At 31.6% G+C, this 22,193-nt stretch overlaps 3 protein-coding genes across 6 annotated transcripts; all 3 read right to left on the bottom strand.

Moving 5' to 3' along the window:
- Positions 1-376: 376 nt before the first annotated feature.
- Positions 377-6,791, bottom strand: LOC114177661 (long chain acyl-CoA synthetase 4-like). Its single transcript, XM_028063098.1, has 19 exons — positions 6,531-6,791; positions 5,939-6,002; positions 5,760-5,849; positions 5,476-5,532; positions 5,083-5,131; positions 4,644-4,720; positions 4,489-4,528; positions 4,309-4,403; positions 3,829-3,996; positions 3,595-3,705; positions 3,372-3,459; positions 3,127-3,193; positions 2,806-2,881; positions 2,590-2,707; positions 1,657-1,902; positions 1,428-1,567; positions 1,034-1,216; positions 816-935; positions 377-624 (listed from the first exon to the last, which is right to left on the bottom strand). The coding sequence occupies exons 1-19, from the start codon at positions 6,680-6,682 to the stop codon at positions 568-570; spliced, it is 1,998 nt and encodes a 665-aa protein (XP_027918899.1). The 5' UTR covers positions 6,683-6,791; the 3' UTR covers positions 377-567.
- A 3,972-nt stretch (positions 6,792-10,763) lies between these two features.
- On the bottom strand, positions 10,764-13,659 carry LOC114177665 (nucleoside diphosphate kinase III, chloroplastic/mitochondrial-like). The gene is made up of 7 exons (XM_028063110.1): positions 13,386-13,659; positions 12,928-13,068; positions 12,153-12,190; positions 12,001-12,051; positions 11,498-11,665; positions 11,286-11,398; positions 10,764-11,179 (listed from the first exon to the last, which is right to left on the bottom strand). The coding sequence occupies exons 1-7, from the start codon at positions 13,465-13,467 to the stop codon at positions 11,056-11,058; spliced, it is 717 nt and encodes a 238-aa protein (XP_027918911.1). The 5' UTR covers positions 13,468-13,659; the 3' UTR covers positions 10,764-11,055.
- A 2,159-nt stretch (positions 13,660-15,818) lies between these two features.
- On the bottom strand, positions 15,819-20,341 carry LOC114177663. 4 transcript variants are annotated; one of them, XM_028063107.1, is made up of 9 exons: positions 20,180-20,335; positions 19,764-19,853; positions 18,757-19,104; positions 18,547-18,655; positions 18,376-18,458; positions 17,891-17,954; positions 17,667-17,784; positions 16,226-16,380; positions 15,819-16,051 (listed from the first exon to the last, which is right to left on the bottom strand). In XM_028063107.1, the coding sequence occupies exons 3-9, from the start codon at positions 18,879-18,881 to the stop codon at positions 15,932-15,934; spliced, it is 774 nt and encodes a 257-aa protein (XP_027918908.1). In that variant the 5' UTR covers positions 18,882-19,104; positions 19,764-19,853; positions 20,180-20,335; the 3' UTR covers positions 15,819-15,931. The 4 variants fall into 4 exon arrangements, with proteins under 4 accessions (XP_027918908.1, XP_027918906.1, XP_027918909.1 ...); XM_028063105.1 differs by lacking the exon at positions 19,764-19,853 and having other exon boundaries at positions 20,180-20,341; XM_028063108.1 differs by lacking the exons at positions 19,764-19,853; positions 20,180-20,335 and adding an exon at positions 20,098-20,119.
- Positions 20,342-22,193: the final 1,852 nt, after the last annotated feature.

The following is a 22,193-nucleotide window of genomic DNA, read 5'->3' as shown; positions in this document are numbered from 1 at the left end:
TATTTTGCATGTATTTTTTTTTTTTTAATTTGTGAATGCGTCTTATTTTAAATTTATATAAGATGTCACTTGAATATAATTTATACTACAATGGTAAAATATAACAAAATTCATTCATATCGTTGATGCTAAAAATCATACTATTAAATTAGAGATAATGTTCACACTAGAAGTTTAACAACATGACATAAATTCAGAATGGATAATTAAAATAAAAAACTTCAAAATGGATAATTAAAGTCAATGATTTATTTATCTTTTTTCTTTTAATATAAAATTAAAATATGCTCAATATTGTGTGATAGGACTCAATATGGAAAATTTTCATATTGAAAAAATCTAGTTTAATATTGTATTAGAGAAGCAATAACTATTATTCATGGTTAACAAGACAATAATTTAACAATTTCAAATATAAATTTATCTATCTAAACATATTTTTGCAACTATCCATGCATATTATTTGCAATCTATATGAATAATAATCTACACCACGAAAAGGGAAAGCAAGTGCAATCACATGAATAAACTAAATCGTCTTCGTCACGTTGGCTCCTAAAGCATATCTCAGGCACTGGATTTGTTGCTTGCGTTCAGTGCTTTATACATTTCGTCAATGGTATTCTGTGCACGAAAAATTATAGTCAATACTAAAACAAAAACCTAAAAGCATTAGCTCTGATAAACATAACAAAGTGAGAAATTAAACTCTTGTTTAGTCGTTGATAAACATAACAAAGTGAGAAGAAAAGAAAACCATTATGCATTCCATTTGAAGTTCTATGAAACTAAATTAAATCCATGAGAATTTGTACCTGATAGTATTTAAGCAGTTCTGGTCTTTTCTTCTTAAATGTCGGAGTCATAAGGCCACGTTCCATGTCAAATGGAACTGGGTCAAGATGAACACTTTTAATAAACTCAAAACCTTTTAACTGACAAAAAACAAATAATATCAGGATCGAATAATGCTTCAACAAATGTATGTACCAACAAACACATACATAGAATAAAGAATAGGAAATCAATAGACCTTCTTTTCCTTTGCAATCTTGGCGAGCTCTCCAATTACGTAAGTTTTTGTTCTAGAATCTTCACAGAGAGAATCAAAGTCTGCGGTTATACGATTTTCTTCGGCCCATTTTTCAATTGCTTGCTTGTTGGTGTTAACAATAGCAACTAAGTATGACTCAAAACTATTTCCATAAATCCATATCTGAGATAAAGCCGCGAAAGAATTAACATCTATGTGATTCTATATTCATGGAATGAAAAGAAACTGAAATAAAACTTCTATTTCTATATTTACACTAAACTAAACCTTTTAATATCATCATTCACAAATCCTGATGCTACAACAAATCAACAACAGTTTTTCAACACTTTTTTGGGAAAATGGTTTAACAAAAAGTGTTCAGAGGACATACAGAATCAACGACAGAAGCTTGAACATAAATGTTCTCCAGGTGTTCAACGGCAACATATTCTCCTTGTGAAAGCTTGAATATATTTTTTTTCCTATCAATAATTTTCATGGCTCCATTAGGTTGCCACTCTCCAATATCACCTGTTTAAATAGATCATTCATGAATAAAATGTGGCCATGCAACTCATATAGTAGCAAATATTAATTATCTGAAACAGGGACAAAAGAACCTGTGTGGAACCAGCCATTGGTCATAACCTCTGTGGTTAGGTCTTCACGTTTGTAGTACCCTTTGAACACAGTACTTCCCCTCACACATATTTCTCCTCTTGGTGGGTCTCCAAGCGCATCGTATCCCATTTCAGGAATAGATTCTAGGCACACATCCACATATGGTACAGGAGGCCCCACGGTGCCAAGCATGTCCTTTTCGTTCGGTAATGACACAAAGGTTCCCGCACAGGTTTCAGTTAGACCTATTTTTTTCAGCAGAAACGCATTAATATGTCCATGCTCTCACAACACATGCAGTCATGTAAACAGAAGACTAAATGCATCAATACTTGACATCAGAGTAACTTTCACAGTATTTATTCATAAATTTATGTCTACATTTGAATTAACAACATATGTTTTTCCTAAAGCTATAAGTGTTGTGAATAAGTGGGTATTACAAAGTCATTGTAGTATTAGTAGCACATGCTCTCAAGAGGTTTATATATCAATACACTGCTTACACTCCCAAAATAGGTGACAAAAAAGTGGGTCTTGTAAACATGAAGCTCTGGACCTTATTTAATAAGATAATCTCTTTTACCTTGATTGAAGTTAACCTATACTATTGAATTTGATCTTGAATTGCAAGTTAGGCTATTATTTTACATTATGTACACTATTCTTTACTATATGACTTGTGCATTTTGCAATTGATAATTCCACTTCGAGAAGTTTTGACTCTAGATTTGAGGACTGGACAAAGTTTGCTCCATTGATTATTACATTTTATTTTCCATTTGTTGATTAAAGAGGAACTATCTTCCTCCAATTTCCATGTATGTTTTATACTCTTCATCCAAATGAACTTTTTATTTTGTAAAAAATATTCAGAAAAATATAGTTTGTCACGAACAAGATCAATTGAAAGAAATCAAATAAAAGCATACCATATCCTTGTAGGATATGAGCACAAGTCACCACCCGCAGATAACCTTCAACATGTTTAGATAGAGGTGCTGCTCCAGACAAAATAATACGTACCCTTCCCCCTAAACCTTGCTTTACCTGATCAAGTTACAAAAATATAATATATTAATCAGAAATTTGGTTGCACTTGTTCATAAAAAAGGAGTGTGGAGTTAAACTTAATATTGTTACATCACCTTATTAAATACAATTTTATCAAATAGTGGAGATGCTTCCTCATGATTTCGCCCTTTACCTAAGCTATGCATCTTGCTACAAAAAGAAAAAAAAAAAGAGAATATTTATCATAATATTATGATTTAATACAACTTGCCAAAAAAAAAAATATTTATCATAATCTTATAATTTATGGCGCAAGTGATCACAGTAATTTTGATATTCAACCTAATGAAAATCCAAATGAGCTTTTCTGTGTGAAATGATTTAGGATAGGAACAGTCGTACATGTCATGTTTTGTTCAAGATAGCAGTGACATACAAAAAACATAGTTACTTACTATGAGTAGGCGAAATTGAACACTGTCTGTTTCATAAAGCCCCCTGTAGAAATCTTCTGATTCAAACCTGTTTATCAAATTGAGTATAGGAAATACTGTTCAAAAAGATTAACAGGAGAAAAAGGAATTAACGAAAAAGACTACTCCAATAACTAACAAATAATTTAGAAAGTATGTCCTTCCTGAATTCTACAACACATGATTTTAGAAGGATCACTAAATTGTTAACTACGGGAAAAACTTACCACTGTACACTCTATCAAGCACACGAGGAACTGCAACGAAAATGGTTGGCTTTAGCTCCGCAATGTCTTCTAGTAACAATTTGACATCCTGCAACCATTGCACAAATCGTGTTTACATATTGTCAAAGGCAAAGTTTGACTTTTCTCAGCATAAAGTTAAATCCAAAGCTCAACAATCATATCAAGCCTTCATTCAGTGATGAAATATTTGACATGTACTCACTCCACGCCAGAAACCTATTGAGGCACCATGCATTATCATTGCCTCCTCAATGACCCTGTCAAAGATATGTGCAAGAGGAAGGTATGATAGGTATACATCTTTGTCACTCAACTGCAAGCAGGAAAACGGATTACAGTTAGTAAGGACAAAGAAAGGATACATAAAAATATTGATTATCCTTTTAAATGAAGACATTTTTAGAGAACTCAAATTAAAAGGCCAACACTAGCTTACTTTCTCATGGCAACTGATCAGAACTTTATCAATCCCAGCTAAAAGTGTAATAATGCTTTCATTGGATATCAATACACCCTTAGGGTCACCAGTAGTTCCGCTGGTATACATTATTGTACATACATCACTTTTCTTTTTCTCAGGAAGCTCAAAAGTCTGATCATGACCCTGCTCTAGACATCAAAAATTTGCATGAGGATTGAGAAATACAACCGCTAAATATTCCTTGGCCTATGCAAGTGCACCTACATTTTTTGAACTGGATTTTACATTTACAAGAAAATATTCCTTGTTTTATCATTCAAAATAGTGACAGACACAGGAATATAATATTTTTGACTGTGTTTTAACAGTAATTCCAGATACTCCTTCTATAACTACTTGGCATTATCTGCAATCACTCTTGCATGCTATTTTCAATGAAATTTTACAGCTAAATAGTAAGAGAAAGATTAACTATGCGTCAAATGAGTAACGCACCACTTTCAAAAAGTCCTCCCATGAATACATGGTCAATCCAAACTGTTCAACTTGTTGCCTTTGTTCAGGGGTAACATCTCCAAAACTCACAATTGCTACAAATTAATAAATAAAGGTAATCATTTCTTTCCAAATATGTGAATATTTTAAGAATGAAAGTAGACAATCAATAAAACACACTCTTGACGAAGTTTGCTGCGTTTGGAAATGCCTTCAACAGCTGAAAAGTTTCAACAACAAGTATAAATTAGGCTGGCTAGCAATAGAAATTTTGATTAGACAATTCTTAATCCCTCGTAGCAATAATATAATAGATAATTTGAATAGGCATAAACCTCGGGTATCTTCTTTTCTTCAACAAAAGCAATTGAGACCTCTGCATGGCTTATAATAAATTCCACAGCCCCAGAACCTAATAAGTCATACATGTGTATCAAGCGTCAAAACCCATTACAATTACCATTTGAAAAATTCTAGATGATGGCAAATGTTTATGGTTAAAGAATCTATGGATATGGATTATTGATGTGTGTTCAATGATCAATGGGACATTCTAGTTTTCAATATAAACACTTCATCCCTAAAGGGCTGTTGTGTGAATAGTTGTGGATACAAACAGCTACTCATGTTCCTCCACCCAATAGTTAAATTGTTTTGATGATTTATCTTTGACAGTACTAAATTGGTGTACTAATACTAAAACAAATGTCAGTAACTGGATGAGTCAATGCATCATCATTGTGAAGAAACATGTTAAAGAAGCCTTGCACATACCCAAGGTATCATATAAAGGAACACAGTAAAGTCCATGAGCATTGCAGGCCTGCAATTATGTTGCAATGTGTCAGAAAATATTGCAAAGATATAAGCAAGTTTAGCAGCACTATAAACGGCACCTTGTAATTTAGAACACTAAATATTATAAACAGAAGAAAGTCGTGTTTCAATAAAGAAAAAATTGGCTTTTTCTCCTTCATATTCAAAATCATAATAAACCAACTACAGTAATCATATCAACAATACAATAAAAAGTATTCAATGAAGCAAACAAACAAATATCAAAGTACAAAGTCAATAGAAATCTCTCCATAAAAGTATTAGTAGAAAGAGAAATTTATATGGAGAAAAACACAACATAGAAGTAAAAAAAGTCAAAATAAATTGTACCTGCATGCTCATAATCCATTTTGGGCTATTGGCACCATAAATACCACATTTTACTCCCTGAAAATAGGCATGGTGTAAAGGTACTCAGTTGAGTAAAATAATAAAATATTCAAAGACTTCATGACCAAGCTATTAAAGACATAAAAGTGCATTATCAAACACATAAATATTGATCTCACATAAGTAAATAAGATAAATAGTTAGCTACACTGGTGAGAATCCAAAATATTAGAGTAAAGCATTAAAACAGTAAAACAAGTTAAAGCAAAACATATGTTACTCACCTCCCCATAACCACAAGCACGAATGGAATTTCCAACCTTGACCACCATGTCGTAAACCTCTTGGTAAGTTTGCCACTTATACTTGCCAGGCTACAAAAGAGTGTGACAGAAGTGATAACACATTTTCACAGACAAAAACAATAACAATGACAAAAGTGAAACAGAAAGACAGAGCTTACCTTCCCATCCACAATTTCACGAACACCAAGCATTGTCTTTGTAGGATATTTCTCCACCGACATCCTATACAAACACAAACAATTAAAAAATTAAAATAATCTCTCACTAAATGTAAGTCTCATCCCCTCCAACCAAAGTTGTATACATTAGAGAAAACTCCTCCATTCACCAATTGCTGTAGAAACATAGTACTGTAAAGATCTTTACGCAGTCAGTAAATTAAAAATCAAACTAAATATAATTATTACAAAACCAACAGATTTACTATATATTACATATATTACAATTTATCTTTCTTTCATGCTATCTTCTTTTTAACCTTAAAAAAACAAGCCATTGAAACATATGGGGAGTTGATTGTTGTTCTATTGTTTTAATGAATATCCTCCTCCAAATGTCACCTAAACGCTAATGTGACACATTGTTACACCGTGCTAGAAGGGACTACACTAGTCCTTTTCACTAGATTCAAATCCGAACTGGTATATGTATGTTAAATTATGCATAATTAAAGTGAAATAATAAAGTTAGTTAATTATGATTATGGACATTGTCTATGAAAAAAAAAGTTGCAATGGGATTTGTGTATACCTAAAAATATCCCAGCATGTATCAAGACCTTGTATGGCAGGAGGAGTTGGATCATTGCAGAAAACGCTACGATAGACAGGACCCATTGATGGCTTTTCTTCTGTGCCCTCTTTGGCTTTCTCCACTTCTACGATTAACCTTTTTTCTGCCATCCCTCAATCAACAAAGAGATGGTCTCTTCTCTCTTCTCTCTTCTCTTTTCTCTTTTCTCTTTTCTCTTTTCTCTCTTCAGCCTTCTCAATTTCTAACCTTAATTAAAACATGTTATTGGTCAACCATTTCAGATCACTACACACTTTTTTCTCGGTTACCTAGCTAGTTAGTTATTCATTTTCATCTATTTTCTCTTATTTAACCTTTTTTTTTATTTCTCAAGTAAGCTGAGTTTTAGTTTTTTTTTTTTACATTAATTGCAGAAAAGAAATTCACTGCAATGCGAAATAACTTTTACGTTTGAATGTGTTAGGTGAAAAGTGTTCTTTAAATGATCTATTATATTTTAATTATCTAAAGGAGTCCTTTTAATAACAAAAATATAAGTTATGAAGTTAACTACACAGTAATTAATTTTATGTATCTGGATTAATCAAATGCTGAAAATAAAATAAAAAACTATAATCCAGACAAACAATATCGTCCAAACTGTCCTTAAATATCAATTGTATGCATAATTTGTGAGTAGTGTTGTTTAATTTTGTCCTTTAATATAACTTTATAAAGAACTGTTATTTATAATTTAAATATTTTTATTTGCAGTATTACATGTCTCCTTTTATTAGATATTTAAACCGCTCCCACCATTATATAATACTTATTTTTTTATTCCATATATATTTGATTATTTATTGTATGTGTACCCAAAAACAATTTCCCATTTCATTAAATATTCTCTTGCAATCAAAGGATCTCAAATGTAATGAGAAATTACACTTATTTTTCCAATGAAATGAAACTCAACAATTATAGCTTTTATAAAATCACATTTACACTTTTTTTTAATTGTAAACATACGTTTATTTTCCTCCTATTTTTACTAAATAATGTTTATATATTTTATGTTTTTAATAAAGTGAGATCCATTTATTGCAGGATTAAATATGTTTTTATCCTTCAACTTTTAATGAAAATTATAATTAGTCCTTCCTGAAACCAATTTAATCTCTTCTCGGCTTTGTAAATGCATGAATTTAGTCATTTTGACCAAATTTTAATAAATTTATTTGACGTTTCAAGCATATCTCAGTATAGTATTTTAGTTTACACCATTTGACACATGTTCACTTCAATATTATTTGAAAAACGCGTTTGAAACATCAAATAAACTTTAAAAAAAAATGGTTTAAAGGTCTAAATCTATGCATTTATAAAGATAAGGCCTAAATTGGTTCAAAGTTTTCAGAAAAGACTAATTCTAATTTTCACTAAAAGTTGAAGGAGCAAAAACATATTTAATCCTTTATTTTACTTTTTTTTATAAAGTATGAAATTTTTATTTTAAAAATACTTCAATGTTTACATTTTAGAATTTTAATTTTCATAATTTTAATAACTTTTTAACAAATATGATATTTTTAAATAAAATAAAAAAGTGAATATCAATTTTCTAAAATTATAAAAAAGAGAAGGTAACTATCATTGTTACAAATAGAGGAATGATAAATATTTATTTTGAAATAATAAGTGCGTAAATTTGATTTTATAAATTATTTTAAAATTAGAAGAAATAAGAGTGTTAATACACAAACTAACGAAAAGGTAAATGTACTTTTTTTTCTTTTTATTCACAATTATTTTACAGAACTAAAATTAATAAAATGTTCTTTTGGATGGAATTAACAAAGAAAAATCACAATTTCATACAAATTCAAAAGAATTTAGACACTAACTACTTTAAAACTACTATTGTTATTTTTCAGTTTTGATCTTTTGGACAGCATAAAAAAAAGATTTTCAAACATTATTAAACATCTATCAACATAAAGTGAAATATAATCTAAATTTATCTTCAAAATTTATCAAGCCTAATTTAAAAAAAAAAATCGTCAAAATCAATAATTTGACCATATTCGAAGAATGAATTAAGTGATAATCCATAAACTGTCTTAATTTTATTGCTGAATATTTATATCATTAAACATTTGTCAGACAAAAACTATATGGTAATTCTATAAATATATTCATTAATGATAACATAGATGATTTTTTTTCATTAATCAATAAATAAATTTTACATGAACAAAGTACAAATTAACGTATATAATCAAAATTAAATTAAATTACATTAAATACGAAAAAATTAAAATAATAGTAAAAAAATCTTTATAATATGTCTTTTCCCTATTCAAGGAAAATCTTAAAAGTATTAACATATCACCATGAACTTACAAATGAATATGACTTTATTCACGTTTTAAAAAAAATTGTTTGAAAAATTAATGTGTTAATAAAAAAAACTGATATTTTATATGATAACTTGTCTTTTAAGTATTATACAGTTTACAGATTAGTCATTGTATTATTGTATACAAGATGCTCTAATTAAATTGGGTTTTTTCTTTTTTCGTTTCGAGGAATTGTAATCTGAATACACATAGAATCTAAATTGATGAGTTTTTTTTTTTCAATATACTTGTTCTTCACTACTTAACATTAATAATTCTTTGGTAAACTAAAAAACAGTGGAATAGGATGATATTCTCACTATATTAATGAAACATGTTTTACATGTAAAATTTTATTCAGAGAATCATGTCAAATTGTCATTATTATTATGTAAATATAATCAGAAATCAACCTACAGATAATATTTGAATCTTATGCATATCGTTGTCTTACTCCAAATACTGATAAAGTTTGATTACGTCATAATTCAATATGAATATGTAAAATTTCGTACCTTTAATTAAAAGGATATTAGAAATGTTTATAAGCAAAAAATAAATAAAAATTCTTAACTAATAATAATAAATTAACATTTGAAAATAAATTTGTCTTGAAATTGAACTTTTTGCATACTGAAGAGGCCTAATTATTTGCTTAGATTTCTGGAGCAATACAAAGACAGATGATAAAACTCAAGTCATTTAGTGAAGTTACTTATGTTATAAAGAGTAAAATTTACTTAAAACATGTGATTAATCATAGACAATCCTTATATTCAATCAGATTAGTAGATTACACCAATTAAAACTAAATTTGCATGCAAAGGCTGTTTTGTCATTATGATGTAATTATGAAATAAAAAAATTGTGCATATTTTCAAAAGATGTAATTTCATTATGAATCACAAAAATTGTACAAATTTATAAAAGAATTGACAAGCTGTGAAATTAGCACGATTTTAAGAGGAAAATTTGTCATTTTAAAGTGATTTTTCTCTTAATGAACTAACGTCGTACAAAATTATGAGGATTTTTATGACAACTTCAATTTTATTTATTTTGTTACAGAATTGAAGTCATTAAATCATAGTACAAACTTATTTCGAAATCGTATCATCTTGACACCTTGTTCACGTCATTTGTTTTTTAAAAGTTATATCATTCTTGAAATTTTATTCTAAACTACACTACAATAGTAAAAAAACTGCATACAAAAGCAACTGCATTAAAAATTTATCTTCAGTGTAACCACGTTCCACCTCATTATGTAGTTGATTTAAGTGACGATGTGTTTCTAGAAGAGAAGATTTCTTTAAACAATATTAATTATAGCATCTTTAGTAAAATCTTATGATATTCTATGTTAACAGTAATTTTTTATCTCATTATACAATACTTTATAAAATTTCATCTAAAATTTACTTTAATAGTAAATCTCACTTTGAGCTCTTAAATAACTCTTTATTAATGTATACACGACCTTATTATAATTTAACTTTTAAGATGTAAGAGTAGAAAAAACATCCTCTAAGGACCATAAAAATATAGAAGATATTTTTGGAGATCTCCAGTTTTTTTTACAAGAACTCATCGTCCATACCACAGATCTTTAAGGTTATTTTAATTAAAAGCCTATATATATATATATATATATATATATATATATATTGATGCAAACTTTTATTTTAATGTTTATCATTAAAAAAATTAATAAATATTTTGTATTATATACATATATAACCTTATGTCCCTATTTTGAGCATAATAATGTTAAAAACAACTAAATTAAGAAATTAAAAGTAATTTCCTAAAAAATACACTGGTTCAATTAATAATACAACTTATTAATAGATTTTTAAAAGAAATTATTTATGAATTCATTAAAGATTTAAAGTCTCACACATGTTTTCTATTATGAGATGAACAAGTCTTTTAAAGAAAAGCCAATTGACCCATTTAGAACTATTGGCATAATTAATGTCACACATCTAATAAAATAATGCAATTCCTATTAAAATACAATAACGCTACGGATCTCAATCGCGCTTATTTGTGGCTTCTAGAGTTCAGTATAGCCGCTGAAAAATGACTTATTCCAAAAAACTCACTGAGCTTATAGAAAACCCAAGGCATGAGGGAAAAAATCAATTGGCACCATAAATCCACTTCTCTGCATTGCTAGTGAAACTAACTAACTCCTCTGGCTTAAACCACAACTTAATCTCATCCTTCGCAGTTTCGGGACCATCACTCCCATGAATGATATTTCTGTAGGCACAGGAAAGTTATAATCAAATTTGTGATGACCAAATAATGTACAAAAAAATTAAAGAGAAACAAAACTAGCACATTTATTTGCAGAACAAATAGTTACCTTCCAACAACAACAGCAAGATCACCCCTAATTGTTCCAGGTTCTGATTTTTGAGGATCTGTGGCTCCAATCAGCTTTCTGCCATAGGTAATAACTCCCTGTCCTTCCCACACCTGTAACATGAAATTTGGGGAAACAAAAAAATAAAAAACTAAGAACACTGATTTGTTTGATTCCTGCCATCAGAGGTTGAGTCATTTCTATTTTCTAACCATTGCAATAACAGGGCCAGAGCTTAGGAAATCACACAGCCCATCGAAGAAGGGTCTTTCTTTCAGGTCGTGATAGTGCTGTTTGGCAAAATCCTTTGAAGGAATCACTACTTTAATTCCCACAAGCTTGTACCCCTTCCGCTCAAAACGAGATATAATCTCAGAAATCTGAAAGGAAGAAAAACAAATATGGTGAGCAAAACCTGAACTAAGGTCAGAGAGGAAAGTGTGGAAGATATTATTAGATAGTCCTAAATTATCACGAATTCATGTTTCGACTAATGTGCGTGTGACACATTTAAATTAACGAATATAGAAAAAAGAATTCATAACATTTTAATAGAAATTAAGTAAAGATTAGTTGAGACTGTATTTCCATACTCGTCATCATTTCTCAAAGTGGGGACAATATTGCGACCCGTGCGGACAAAGTTGCACTTACTTGTTCACAGTGTTTCAGAAACAAATGATAAAGAAGTGCAAGAAATGAAATTTCACTTTACCAGCCCTCTCTGCACTCCATCAGGCTTGATGGCAATGAAAGTGCGCTCCAGCTGTGTAAGAAAAAAGTAGACACGTTATAATCGTGTCAGGGAAAACAGCACGCAACCAACGGTATCAGCGAAAAAGGTCGTTAAAGAAATGTCAGGTGTACCTCAGCTGCGTGCACCTCCTGATCTTGGAACATGTAAGCTTCACGACACAACGGAAGAAAAAGCAAATAGAATAAAATCAGTAGCAGAATACCAAGTTAAAGGAAGCCCGCACTAATGTTAAGATCACATCGACTAATTCAAAGCACAGAAGCAAACCGTTAAAACTTTGTTCAAACTCTAAAGCTAACAACAAGGTCTTAAAAAACTAGGATATTAAAATAATGTAGAGTGTGTATTACAATCAAAGAATGTCTTAGGAGGATTGATACACACGGAGAACGAAATAAAAAAAAATGGTAAATGTTTATTCACAGTTTTTCCAATTGATTAATCTATCACAGTGTTAAGTTTCAGTTCATGGCGGAGATCGAGGAATGTGTCAAAAATTGGTTAAATCTGAAAAGAATACGCAGGGATTTATTACTTCAAAGACAAGATTAAAGTTTTGAAATATTTTACAATGTAAGGGAATTAGAAGTCTATCACATCCAAAAACTTAACTTGATCTCACACAATTGTATTATATATATTTTTAAAATAATTACATTGTCTGTTGTATCAGATTCACATTTTTGTATATGTACATCTTAGATCTAAACCATCTATATTAATTGTATAGTGTAGATCTACTCACTGAAGACAAATATATATGATATAAACGACAGTGGCCCATTTGTAGCAATTAAAATATGTATCGGTTTGTCACTTTGCGATCACGAACACACAGTAGTCAAAAAGTAAATGCATTGTTTCAACAGTAATCGCTGACCAAACCTGCAGCGGGAAGAGCAATGGCTCCTGAAATCCATGATGATGCGGATCCACTTCCAGAACCACCCCTCCCATGGCTCGAGGACCAAAAAGGCACTTTGCTGCTCAATGAAACAGCCGCAGCAGCCCCAACCGCACGTCCTTCTGTAAAAGCGAATATTCATTTTTCGTCTCCGCGAAACACAAAAACATCTAAATTCAACCCATTCACATTTCCAATCGGTTCCTCACGAAAACCATAACAAAGTACACATGACAAAACAAAGTACACATTTCCAATCCAAAAAAAAAAACAGATGTTCGCGCAAATTATATAAAGAAATTAAAAAGAAAGCAGAGAATCATGGAGGTTTAATTTTAGCGCCACGATATACTGGTTAGGGTGTAAGAAAGGTTTAAATAAAAAAATTACAAAAAAAAATAGAGAATGATGATGAGAAAAAAGGATAGGAGGTAGTTACGAGAGTGAAAACGAGAGGCTTTGGAAGCAGAAAGAAGGGACCTCGCGGCTCTTGAAGCAGATTTGCAAACCTGTGAGGCCATCTTCTTGGCTTCGTTCGACTAGATTGTTCTCAGTGGCAGAGCAGAACAAGAGAACACAAGAATGCAACGGTGAAGAACGATCAAGGATTATCGCTTCTTTTATTTCGCCTACCTTTGCTATTTGGTCCCTGCTTTTTTCTTTCTTTTAACTTTTGGGTAGTTTTTGGTTGGATGTGTAAATTGGAAATGAGTGGTGTGTATGTGAGCACGTAGTGAAGGTTATGGTTAATTAAGTAACTTTACTACTGCGGTCAAACATGTTTGAGTCCACGTGCTAGGAATCGGATCCTCCCCCTATATATGTGCGCTTTCCTGCATTGGCCACTTCTTATTCTCACCTAACTACACTCACTTCTAAAATATTAGTTAAACAAACCGCATAAATTTTTACTTTTTTTTTATTTGGATTAACTAAATTTTAGGTTGATATTTTTATTAAATTATTCAAAAGGATTATACTTTTTCAACTTAATTTTTGTAGTTTACTTACTTTTAATTAGGTGAGAAGACTATATTATGTTGGTTACTTATCTTTATACATTAATAAATATGAAAGTATTTTTTATCAATATAAAATGACAAGCCAGTGACATGTTAAATAACTAGATTGTTACATGGGATTTCCTTATATCATCATATTTATTGATAAAGAAATTTTCATAAGATTGAATTAAAAAATATAAAAAATAAGCATCTTTTCCTACTATTCTCCAATTTAACTTTTCGGTGCATGAATCTCAACCGCTAATATACATTAAACTTAGATAAAGGCAGAAAAAATAATTAAAAAATGGATGGTGAGAGATTGAACTGCACATCCTAAAGTTATTTTCTATCCGCAGGGGATAGATATCCGCATTTATGTTACAGAATAACATTATTAACAGCAGATGAGACAGAGATTTTATTATGTAGAATGCACAATAGCAAAAGGAAATGATGGTTGAAAAGGATGATGAAGTAAGAATAAGATTGATGAATGATTGATTAGTTTAAAGGGTGAGAAAAGAGGGAACAATCCTCTTTTATAGATTCTTGTGTTCCTGGAAAATCATTACGAAACCCCCTCTCTTGTCAAATACTTTACGTGGTACTGTTTCATTTGGACAAAACGAACCGATTCCATTCCCTTTCTGGTGGAGCAAATATAAATGGTAATGTGTATCCAAAAAGAAACAAAAAAAGTTTCTTAGATGAGGCTGTTAAAGTTTGGTGGTTATGATTAGCATGTTAGATAAATTATTTGTGAATAATAAACCCACCAAAAGGGAAGGCACGGATCAATGTAACAACGCTTGTGAAGATAACAAATAAATTTAATGAATCCGCCACCTCTCAAGTCTCGATTGCAATTAAGGAAATTTAAGTTACAAAATACCTGGGGTCACCTTTTGAAATGTCTGAGTATAGTAGTTTTAACTACATAAATAGACTCACTTCATTTGGTTCAGTGTAACGGAGATGGAAAATTAAAAAGTTGTGGAACCCTCTCAATCAATTTCACTCTCAAGATTGTCCACCAAAACGTGGAAATTTTTCTTCAATACGGCTATGTTAGGCCAAAAAATGTATTTAAAATTTATTTTAACCTCAATCAATTAAGTAACTTAACTACCTGTCTGTCTATTTTATTAATCAAAATAATAAAAATAATACTAATGATAATATTAAATAAATACTTCCCTTATTTCTTTACGATCAAAAAAATATCTTTTTTTTTTCACTCATTTCTCACATCTTTTTTCACTGTCCATTTTTTTTTCTTACCAAACTAAATCGGAGAATGAACAAGTTCCGATGTGAAACACGAGCCATAAATATCTCTCCATTATAGCTAAAATTGGCGCTCCTTTAGTATTTGATTTTCACTTCTATTCCTATAATGACTTTTGGATAAGTCTCTCTAGTTTAGTATTTTAGGTCAAATAGAGCTTAATTCATACTCATTCTAAATACATTCACCCTAATCTTGACATTCACATTTTTCTAGATTATTATTTCAAGAATGAAAATCGTTTTGTAACCCAACTATCAACTATTTTATGCCTACAATATTATTTACAGCTTATAAAATCTCCCGAGGAAGATAATGAAAGTTGGACACTAACAACTCATAATGCAGTTGGTGAACAACAGAGATCGCAAGAGTATAACCACCAATCTTCATGCAGAGTTTTTATCCTTCTTTAAACCTCAAGATGCCAAAATAGTCACTATTCAGGTATAAGCATTCAATTTTATGCTTTTCTTCATAAAGATGTACCAACTCTAGTTTACACACATATAGAAAGGTCATTAAAATTGCAAGGTTTAAACCTAATGGATAGTTAAAGTCCTGGTTTGAGCCAAAAGTCACAAATAAATCACTAGTTTTTATTAAGTTACTTTCAAGATATCATCGTCATTTACAAAGTAGCCAAGATTTACAAAGCCACTTAAACTCACCAAACAAGGTGTACTTATATTACATCTCAGTCGAACCATTGGGAACTGAAGTATCAGATTCCAGTTTGCAGTCAGCTTTACAAAATGTATCACATTCCAACTTGCATTCGCTTTGTAAAGCTGATAACCAAGAGTCCACCTGAAAGAAGAAAATTGGAGCCAAACTACATCATTGACACGGTGACATTTGACTGACTTTAGATGGTGATCAAAATTATCAAGGATGAAAATTGCTTAATATCGGTTCAGAGTGTAAAACTAAAATACAATAATAACTATAAATAAGAATCAAATTATCTTAACGTGAACACACCTGTATCTTAGAACTGCTTGAGCATTCATATCGCAATCCATGACGAGTTAAAATATAAAAGGCATACTGAATTTCATCATCTTCTTGCTTAAAACATGGTAAACTTCCTACTTCAATGATATCAGATAGAAGGGTTGAGTCCTGGGGGCTTAGATCTGCAATGGTTTCCCTTCATCAGAAAGCATGTATTGATGCATTGTAAATGAAAGTCAATCATTTAAAAGCTTGAGAATAATTTATGTTTGATTGAGCTAACCATGTGCAGTTGTTCTTTTTCAAAGACAGGTTAAAACACAAATATAAGGCCTTTTCGAAATAGCTTAGTCATATGGGAGAGCTAGTTCTAAGCATGACATAAGGGTCTCCTTGACAAAGCTAAGAGCAAAGTCCCCGCTGCTGCTCCTGTTACTCTATTTAAATTAGGGTGGGTCTACGGCTTGTCCATCCTTTGACATAAAAGGGAATTTTTTAAATAATGATAAAGAGAATTCTTGGAGCTTCCAATAGCTCAAGCTTTTGGAGAGTTGATTCTTGACAGGTTGAAATCCAATCAAACATCATCTAGACGTCTTTAACTATATGGTGACGAAGCCTAAATACGAGCTTCTGATTTAAAAGAACACAATGGTCAATAACAAACTTCAAGATAGTAGAAGAGGTACTATCCAATGGAGAATGAATTTTTCCCTAACCGAGGAATTGATTGTAAAAGTTATTGAAAAGGCATTCCACACGTTGATTAAGAGGTTTCCAACACTTCCATTTCTCATCCACCCACATTTTAAAAGGCACAAATGTAATTTATCTGTAGAAAAAAATTGTGAAGCCCGGTAAATTTTGATGTTCTCATTACTCATATCATGCATTTAACTGAAAAATGAAAATAAGCTCATATTTGGTTGATAAAATCATTTGAAGACATGGATGTTCCAATGGAATATTCGTTCTCGGGTGGTGTTTCTTTATTTACATCTATGTTTCGGTACAATGAAACGGACATTCCATCACTTTTGTGACGAGATACCATTCCTACAGGCAGTCAAATCAAAAGAGTTATCCTGACTAAAACAGTTGAATTCCGGCATCATATGTATGTGAGCAAATTCATGTGACTAATATCAAGTATAATAACAAATACGATGACAAACAGAAAATTGCCGTTATCTATAGATTCTATATCCTACCGCTGGATCCATTTTCATGCATTCTAGCACTACCATAAATCGTTTAGGAGTAAACAAGAATATTCAAAAAGGAATAAAACATCTGCAAATGAATTGACATTTCTTTATATACTCAAAAAATAGATGGTGCGGGAGAACAATATGAAACAAAGAGCAGAGCTTTACTGCTCAGATTTAGCTGCATTAATATTAAAGCAAAGTAATTCTTGAAAATGAGAGCTACAACAAGCACGAAGGAACATGAATTACTGCATTACCTGTACACAACAGATATAAAAATATACATTCTCCGTGGAGAACAACAAAACGAGGAAGCCGGTCATCTACTTCTGTATCATCTATCGGTGCAGGTTCTCCTGGTAGTGCTGCCCATCTCTTTACAAGAAAGTGCAAAAGCAAATGAGTTCAGTTTGTCATGTGAAATAAATAATGAAGCTCAAACTAAAAAAACATAAACTGGTGTAGGGCTGGCAGTTAGTACAGTTCGAATGTATAAATATCCAGATAAACGAGCAGACCGCAAAACTTCATCAATATGTTCCAACCTGTGTTAATTGTTAAACAAAATTAATTTAATAAATCATTATACAAGAAAGCACAGCAGCCCAGCTCTTCTAAACCAATCAAGAATTCCCCACAGAAAGGGGAGGAATAGGTAGATAGGTATTAAACAGTTAACTTCTTTATTTTCTCAATGCAGCTATTTCAACTACAAATAAGACTAAAGAGTAACTGTGTCTAGCACACCAGGAAGAATCACTTGTGAGGAGTGAAATGAATAACAACGAAAGAAAAAGGATGTCCTCATTTTATTCTTAATACTCCAAAAAGTCACACGTATCTAGATTTTAATACTTATGCCAGCATCTACACTCTGCTGTGCAGCTTCTATGAATGAGATCAAGGCACCTAGAGGATACAAGAATTGTGACCGAAAGAATTCTGCTAATTAGTCACATCACTCACTGAGCTTTCAAGTGAGCTTCCCTCTCCTCTATATCAGCAAGTTCTGTTCGAAGTGATTCTACTTCCGCAGCTGTTAGCTCAACCTGCACAATATAAATTTAATTGGTAGGATATAATAGAACCTTGACCGATGACAAAATATGCACAGCATGAAAGCTTCTCAAACCACACCTTTTCCTGACCTCCAGTACTGGAACCCCATGACAGTCGCCGAGGAGAAAACAAGTTCAACATGAAAGCTGTCCTTAATTTCCTTCGAGTCCGTTGATGGCGTGAGGACCTAAACTAAGCTAGATTGAGTGACTCAAATAAATTGAAAGTCTCTTAATAACTGTTTCTAGTATTGCTTTCTTCTATTCATTTTTAACCAGGGAACCATACCTTGAAGATTGATCAGTTCCAGGCTCTGTAATAGATGATGTTCTGCTCTCAGGGGATTCTAAACTTGACGTTGGAACTTGAAAGTGATCAGGGATGATTTTTAGTTTCGGAGGACCATCATCCATTAAATTTACCTTCAACAAGAAGAAAGGACGGCAATCCTATTTTGAGGAGGACAGCATAAGCAGGGTTTATCCTCAAATAATAACCACACCAAGAGGTTAAATCGGCACAAAATTCATCACTTCCTTAGCTGATTCATAAGTTCTAATCAGTTTTTGACTTTCGCCCAGTATGCAGCCAAAGGTCATTTCAGGAAATAATAGGAATATGACATGGGTGCCAGCCCTGAAATGTACAAAAACAAAAGTTCAGCGACACACAAAACATCGACATCCAATCTTTACCACCACCACCAACCCCCCCCCCCCCCCCCCCCCCCAAAAAAAAAAAACATCTTGGACTAACACTGGCTAACAAGAAAACAACATAAGCAAATCTTTAGAACATCCAAAACAAGCAGTCCCAGAATAGTTGTGGTTAAACTACTACAACTGAAGAGAAAAGCCTGTTACTTTGCCTTCAATTAGAGTGGTGTGGAATACAAAATCCATTCGTCCAGAAAGATCGTTAGGAAAATGCAGACTACCAATCACATGGGACCATGGGACCAAAAACTCAAGCAAAACAGGCAAGTTCTAGAGAAGATATAAAACTGACTAGTCACGGCATTGGTTTTCCAGCTGCCATAACAAACCAAAGGTATCCCTTTTCCATTATTTCCCCCCTCTCGAGGTAAAAGAAGCAACTTTTTTACGCAGATCAAATTATAAAACATACTGAAAGAATAGCTCCAGCTTAGTATTTCACTATGGTTATGTATTACTCCAAAGTCCAAAGCGAACAGCATGCTGAATACTTAATTACAATGCTTCTTTAAAAGCAAAAAACCGATAACTCAAAAAGACTCGGATGCTCATCTAAATAGTGTGAGGAAAAGACTTCACCTATACAAACACTCCACGTGATCAACAAAAGTCTTCACCCACATTCATCAACTTAAACAACGGAACTCAGTCGAAAAAGTTCGGTAGTAGCTACAAAATACGGAACCAGAAACGTCTGAAAACAAAGAACAATAATAATACACTTCGAACCACGAATCAAGCAGAAACTCAGAACTACTAAACTAGATCAACACATGTTGCTGATATACCAACCCTAATACTCCAGACAAAGCGAAGATCGAAAGAAAACACACAACTTGAGAATAAATAAATAAAATAAAATAAAACAATGGGTCAAAGAAATAGAACATGTGGCACGACAGCTACAGCTTACAAGTTAGAAGTGCCAGAGTATATAGTAAACGACCTATTATTAAAAGTGAAATTTTGTATGAATAGAGTTTGAAGTAATATACCAGAGAAGGGTTTTGGTTCTTGGGGATGGACACTTTCCTCGCTGGAATGGAAAGAAACAGAAAGCGGCTCGAAGCCCAAGAAAATGGTGTTTGTTTCGTACAGAGAGCTACCGTTTGCTGTTGCGGTTATCGCGAAAAGACACTTTTGCCCATCAGTTTTCCCCACCCGCAATTCTTCACATATTAAGAAAATAATATAAAGTTTTAAAAGTTATTAGCTGTTTAAGTATCGTGATTATTAATTATTAATGTGTGTAAGTCATCTTCCATCATTGCAAAAAATAAATAATCAATATATTTTATTGAATTACAGAAGTTATCGTAAATTAATTGATAATAATTTGGTTAAAATATAATTAGGGTAAAATACAAAATGAAGTGAAAATTATAAAAAAAAAATATGAATAACATTGTTGGGTTAATTGTAGAGTTTAGCGTTAAAAATTGGTTACAAACTCTTAATTTAGTTCATACACATGTAAATTTATTTAAGCAATCTATATGTGTATCTGACATTATCTATGTGATGATATATGTCATTACGATAATATTAATTGAGCTTTCGTACATGTATTCCATACTTAATTTAGTTTATAAAAGTGATGTAAATTCTTCATATTAATATATAATGTAGCACATCATTTGATTTTATATAAATTAACTTAACAATGCATTACACATGAATAGGTAAATCAAAAAATCAACTATAAACATATACTAAATAAAAAATGTGTAAGAGATGTCATGATGAAATGATGAAGGGGCGAAACTAATAATATTTACGTATATCAACTACTTTAAAAGCTTTTATGCAAGAAATAAATTAATAATTTGTAACATTTATATAAATTAAATTATTTTTGGAAAAACAAAAAGAGTGTTATATATATAGGATGGGAGTAATAAAAGAGTATCGTATAAACAGAAATATAAATTTTTTATTTTAGAATAAGAAGCATATTGTTATTTTGTTGCATAAATAATTGTTTATGCTATTTAGGTTTGAGGATATGATTCCATTAAAATGTCAAATATATTTTTGTATGATAAGTACAGTAATAGTTATTAATAAAAAAAAATCAATGAGTAACATTATGATTAATTTTCAGTTTATTAAAAATATTTTTTATCAGAATTTCAATAATTGATTTTCTAGTCAACCCTTGTAAGCACAATTTATCTTTTCCAGGAATTCTATCACCTTTGAGTCAAATCTTAAATTTGATATCAGTGGTGAGCTACTTTTTAAAAAAAATAAATGGCAATAAATTCAAATATTTCATAATAAATCCAACTGTTCGTGCTACATAAGCGGTAGTGGTGACAGTTTCTATAACTGACCCATAAGCATAAAACTCTGCTTGAATTTCTAACGGGTTATCCCTTATTTCTTGGTAATTAGGTAAATAAATGTTTTAAAGTTAAATTTAACAAACTCGAATAGGATATAAAACTGCACTCTACCAAGGAAAAAAAAAACTGCACACTCTGCCAAAATACATGTTTATGCTTACAAACATGTAGGAGATTCTATATCACTTTAACGATAGTGTGCCGAAATGCAGTGTTCTTATCAAATGTAACCTTCCCTAATTTAGATGGATGAAGAGGTGACAAAACGGATTTGGACTTTAAAGTTTGAGTTAAATCCCAATCTAATCATGGTCAAATACCGGTTTAGCGCACAAAAACCAGACTTCCACAGGGCTTGGACTTCATTTTCTAGGCCTCAGTTAAATTTGGGCTTTATGGCCCAGCCCAACAGGTCCGCCTACATTGAGCCAGGTTTTCGTTTTGCTACCGCTAAATGAAATGTAACAGTGGCAGATCAGTGTGAAAAAACATGGCTGCCTGTGGAGGTGAGTTCAGAGACTGCTTTGGTAATTGGTCATTTGGTTTTCAACGAAAAATAAGGTACACTCATACCCTAATGACGAGCCTTTGGGGGATTTTGATGGGCAATGGTAGGATGACATACGTACATTCATTTGACACGGTTTTTATAATGGGAGAG

The sequence above is a fragment of the Vigna unguiculata genome, chromosome 3, assembly GCF_004118075.2.
Source record: "Vigna unguiculata cultivar IT97K-499-35 chromosome 3, ASM411807v1, whole genome shotgun sequence".
Classification (NCBI taxonomy): Eukaryota; Viridiplantae; Streptophyta; class Magnoliopsida; order Fabales; family Fabaceae; genus Vigna; species Vigna unguiculata.
Note: the sequence above shows the minus strand (reverse complement) of the source record. Positions and strands in the feature narration are given on the sequence as shown.

What these genes read in the sequence shown, in the direction of transcription:
- LOC114177661 (XM_028063098.1), bottom strand. Translation starts at nt 6,682, where the DNA reads ATGGCAGAAAAAAGGTTAATCGTAGAAGTGGAGAAAGCCAAAGAGGGC. An exon ending in CAATGGCTGGTTCCACACAG is followed by an intron (nt 1,568 to 1,656) that starts GTTCTTTTGTCC and finishes CTATTTAAACAG; the next exon opens with GTGATATTGGAGAGTGGCAA. An exon ending in AAGCTTCTGTCGTTGATTCT is followed by an intron (nt 1,217 to 1,427) that starts GTATGTCCTCTG and finishes GCTTTATCTCAG; the next exon opens with ATATGGATTTATGGAAATAG.
- LOC114177663 (XM_028063105.1), bottom strand. Translation starts at nt 18,881, where the DNA reads ATGGATGATGGTCCTCCGAAACTAAAAATCATCCCTGATCACTTTCAA. An exon ending in GGAACTGATCAATCTTCAAG is followed by an intron (nt 18,656 to 18,756) that starts GTATGGTTCCCT and finishes AGCTTAGTTTAG; the next exon opens with GTCCTCACGCCATCAACGGA. An exon ending in GTACTGGAGGTCAGGAAAAG is followed by an intron (nt 18,459 to 18,546) that starts GTGTGGTTTGAG and finishes TATATTGTGCAG; the next exon opens with GTTGAGCTAACAGCTGCGGA.
- LOC114177665 (XM_028063110.1), bottom strand. Translation starts at nt 13,467, where the DNA reads ATGGCCTCACAGGTTTGCAAATCTGCTTCAAGAGCCGCGAGGTCCCTT. An exon ending in AGGAGGTGCACGCAGCTGAG is followed by an intron (nt 12,052 to 12,152) that starts GTACACCTGACA and finishes TTTCTTACACAG; the next exon opens with CTGGAGCGCACTTTCATTGC. An exon ending in CTTGCTGTTGTTGTTGGAAG is followed by an intron (nt 11,180 to 11,285) that starts GTAACTATTTGT and finishes CTGTGCCTACAG; the next exon opens with AAATATCATTCATGGGAGTG.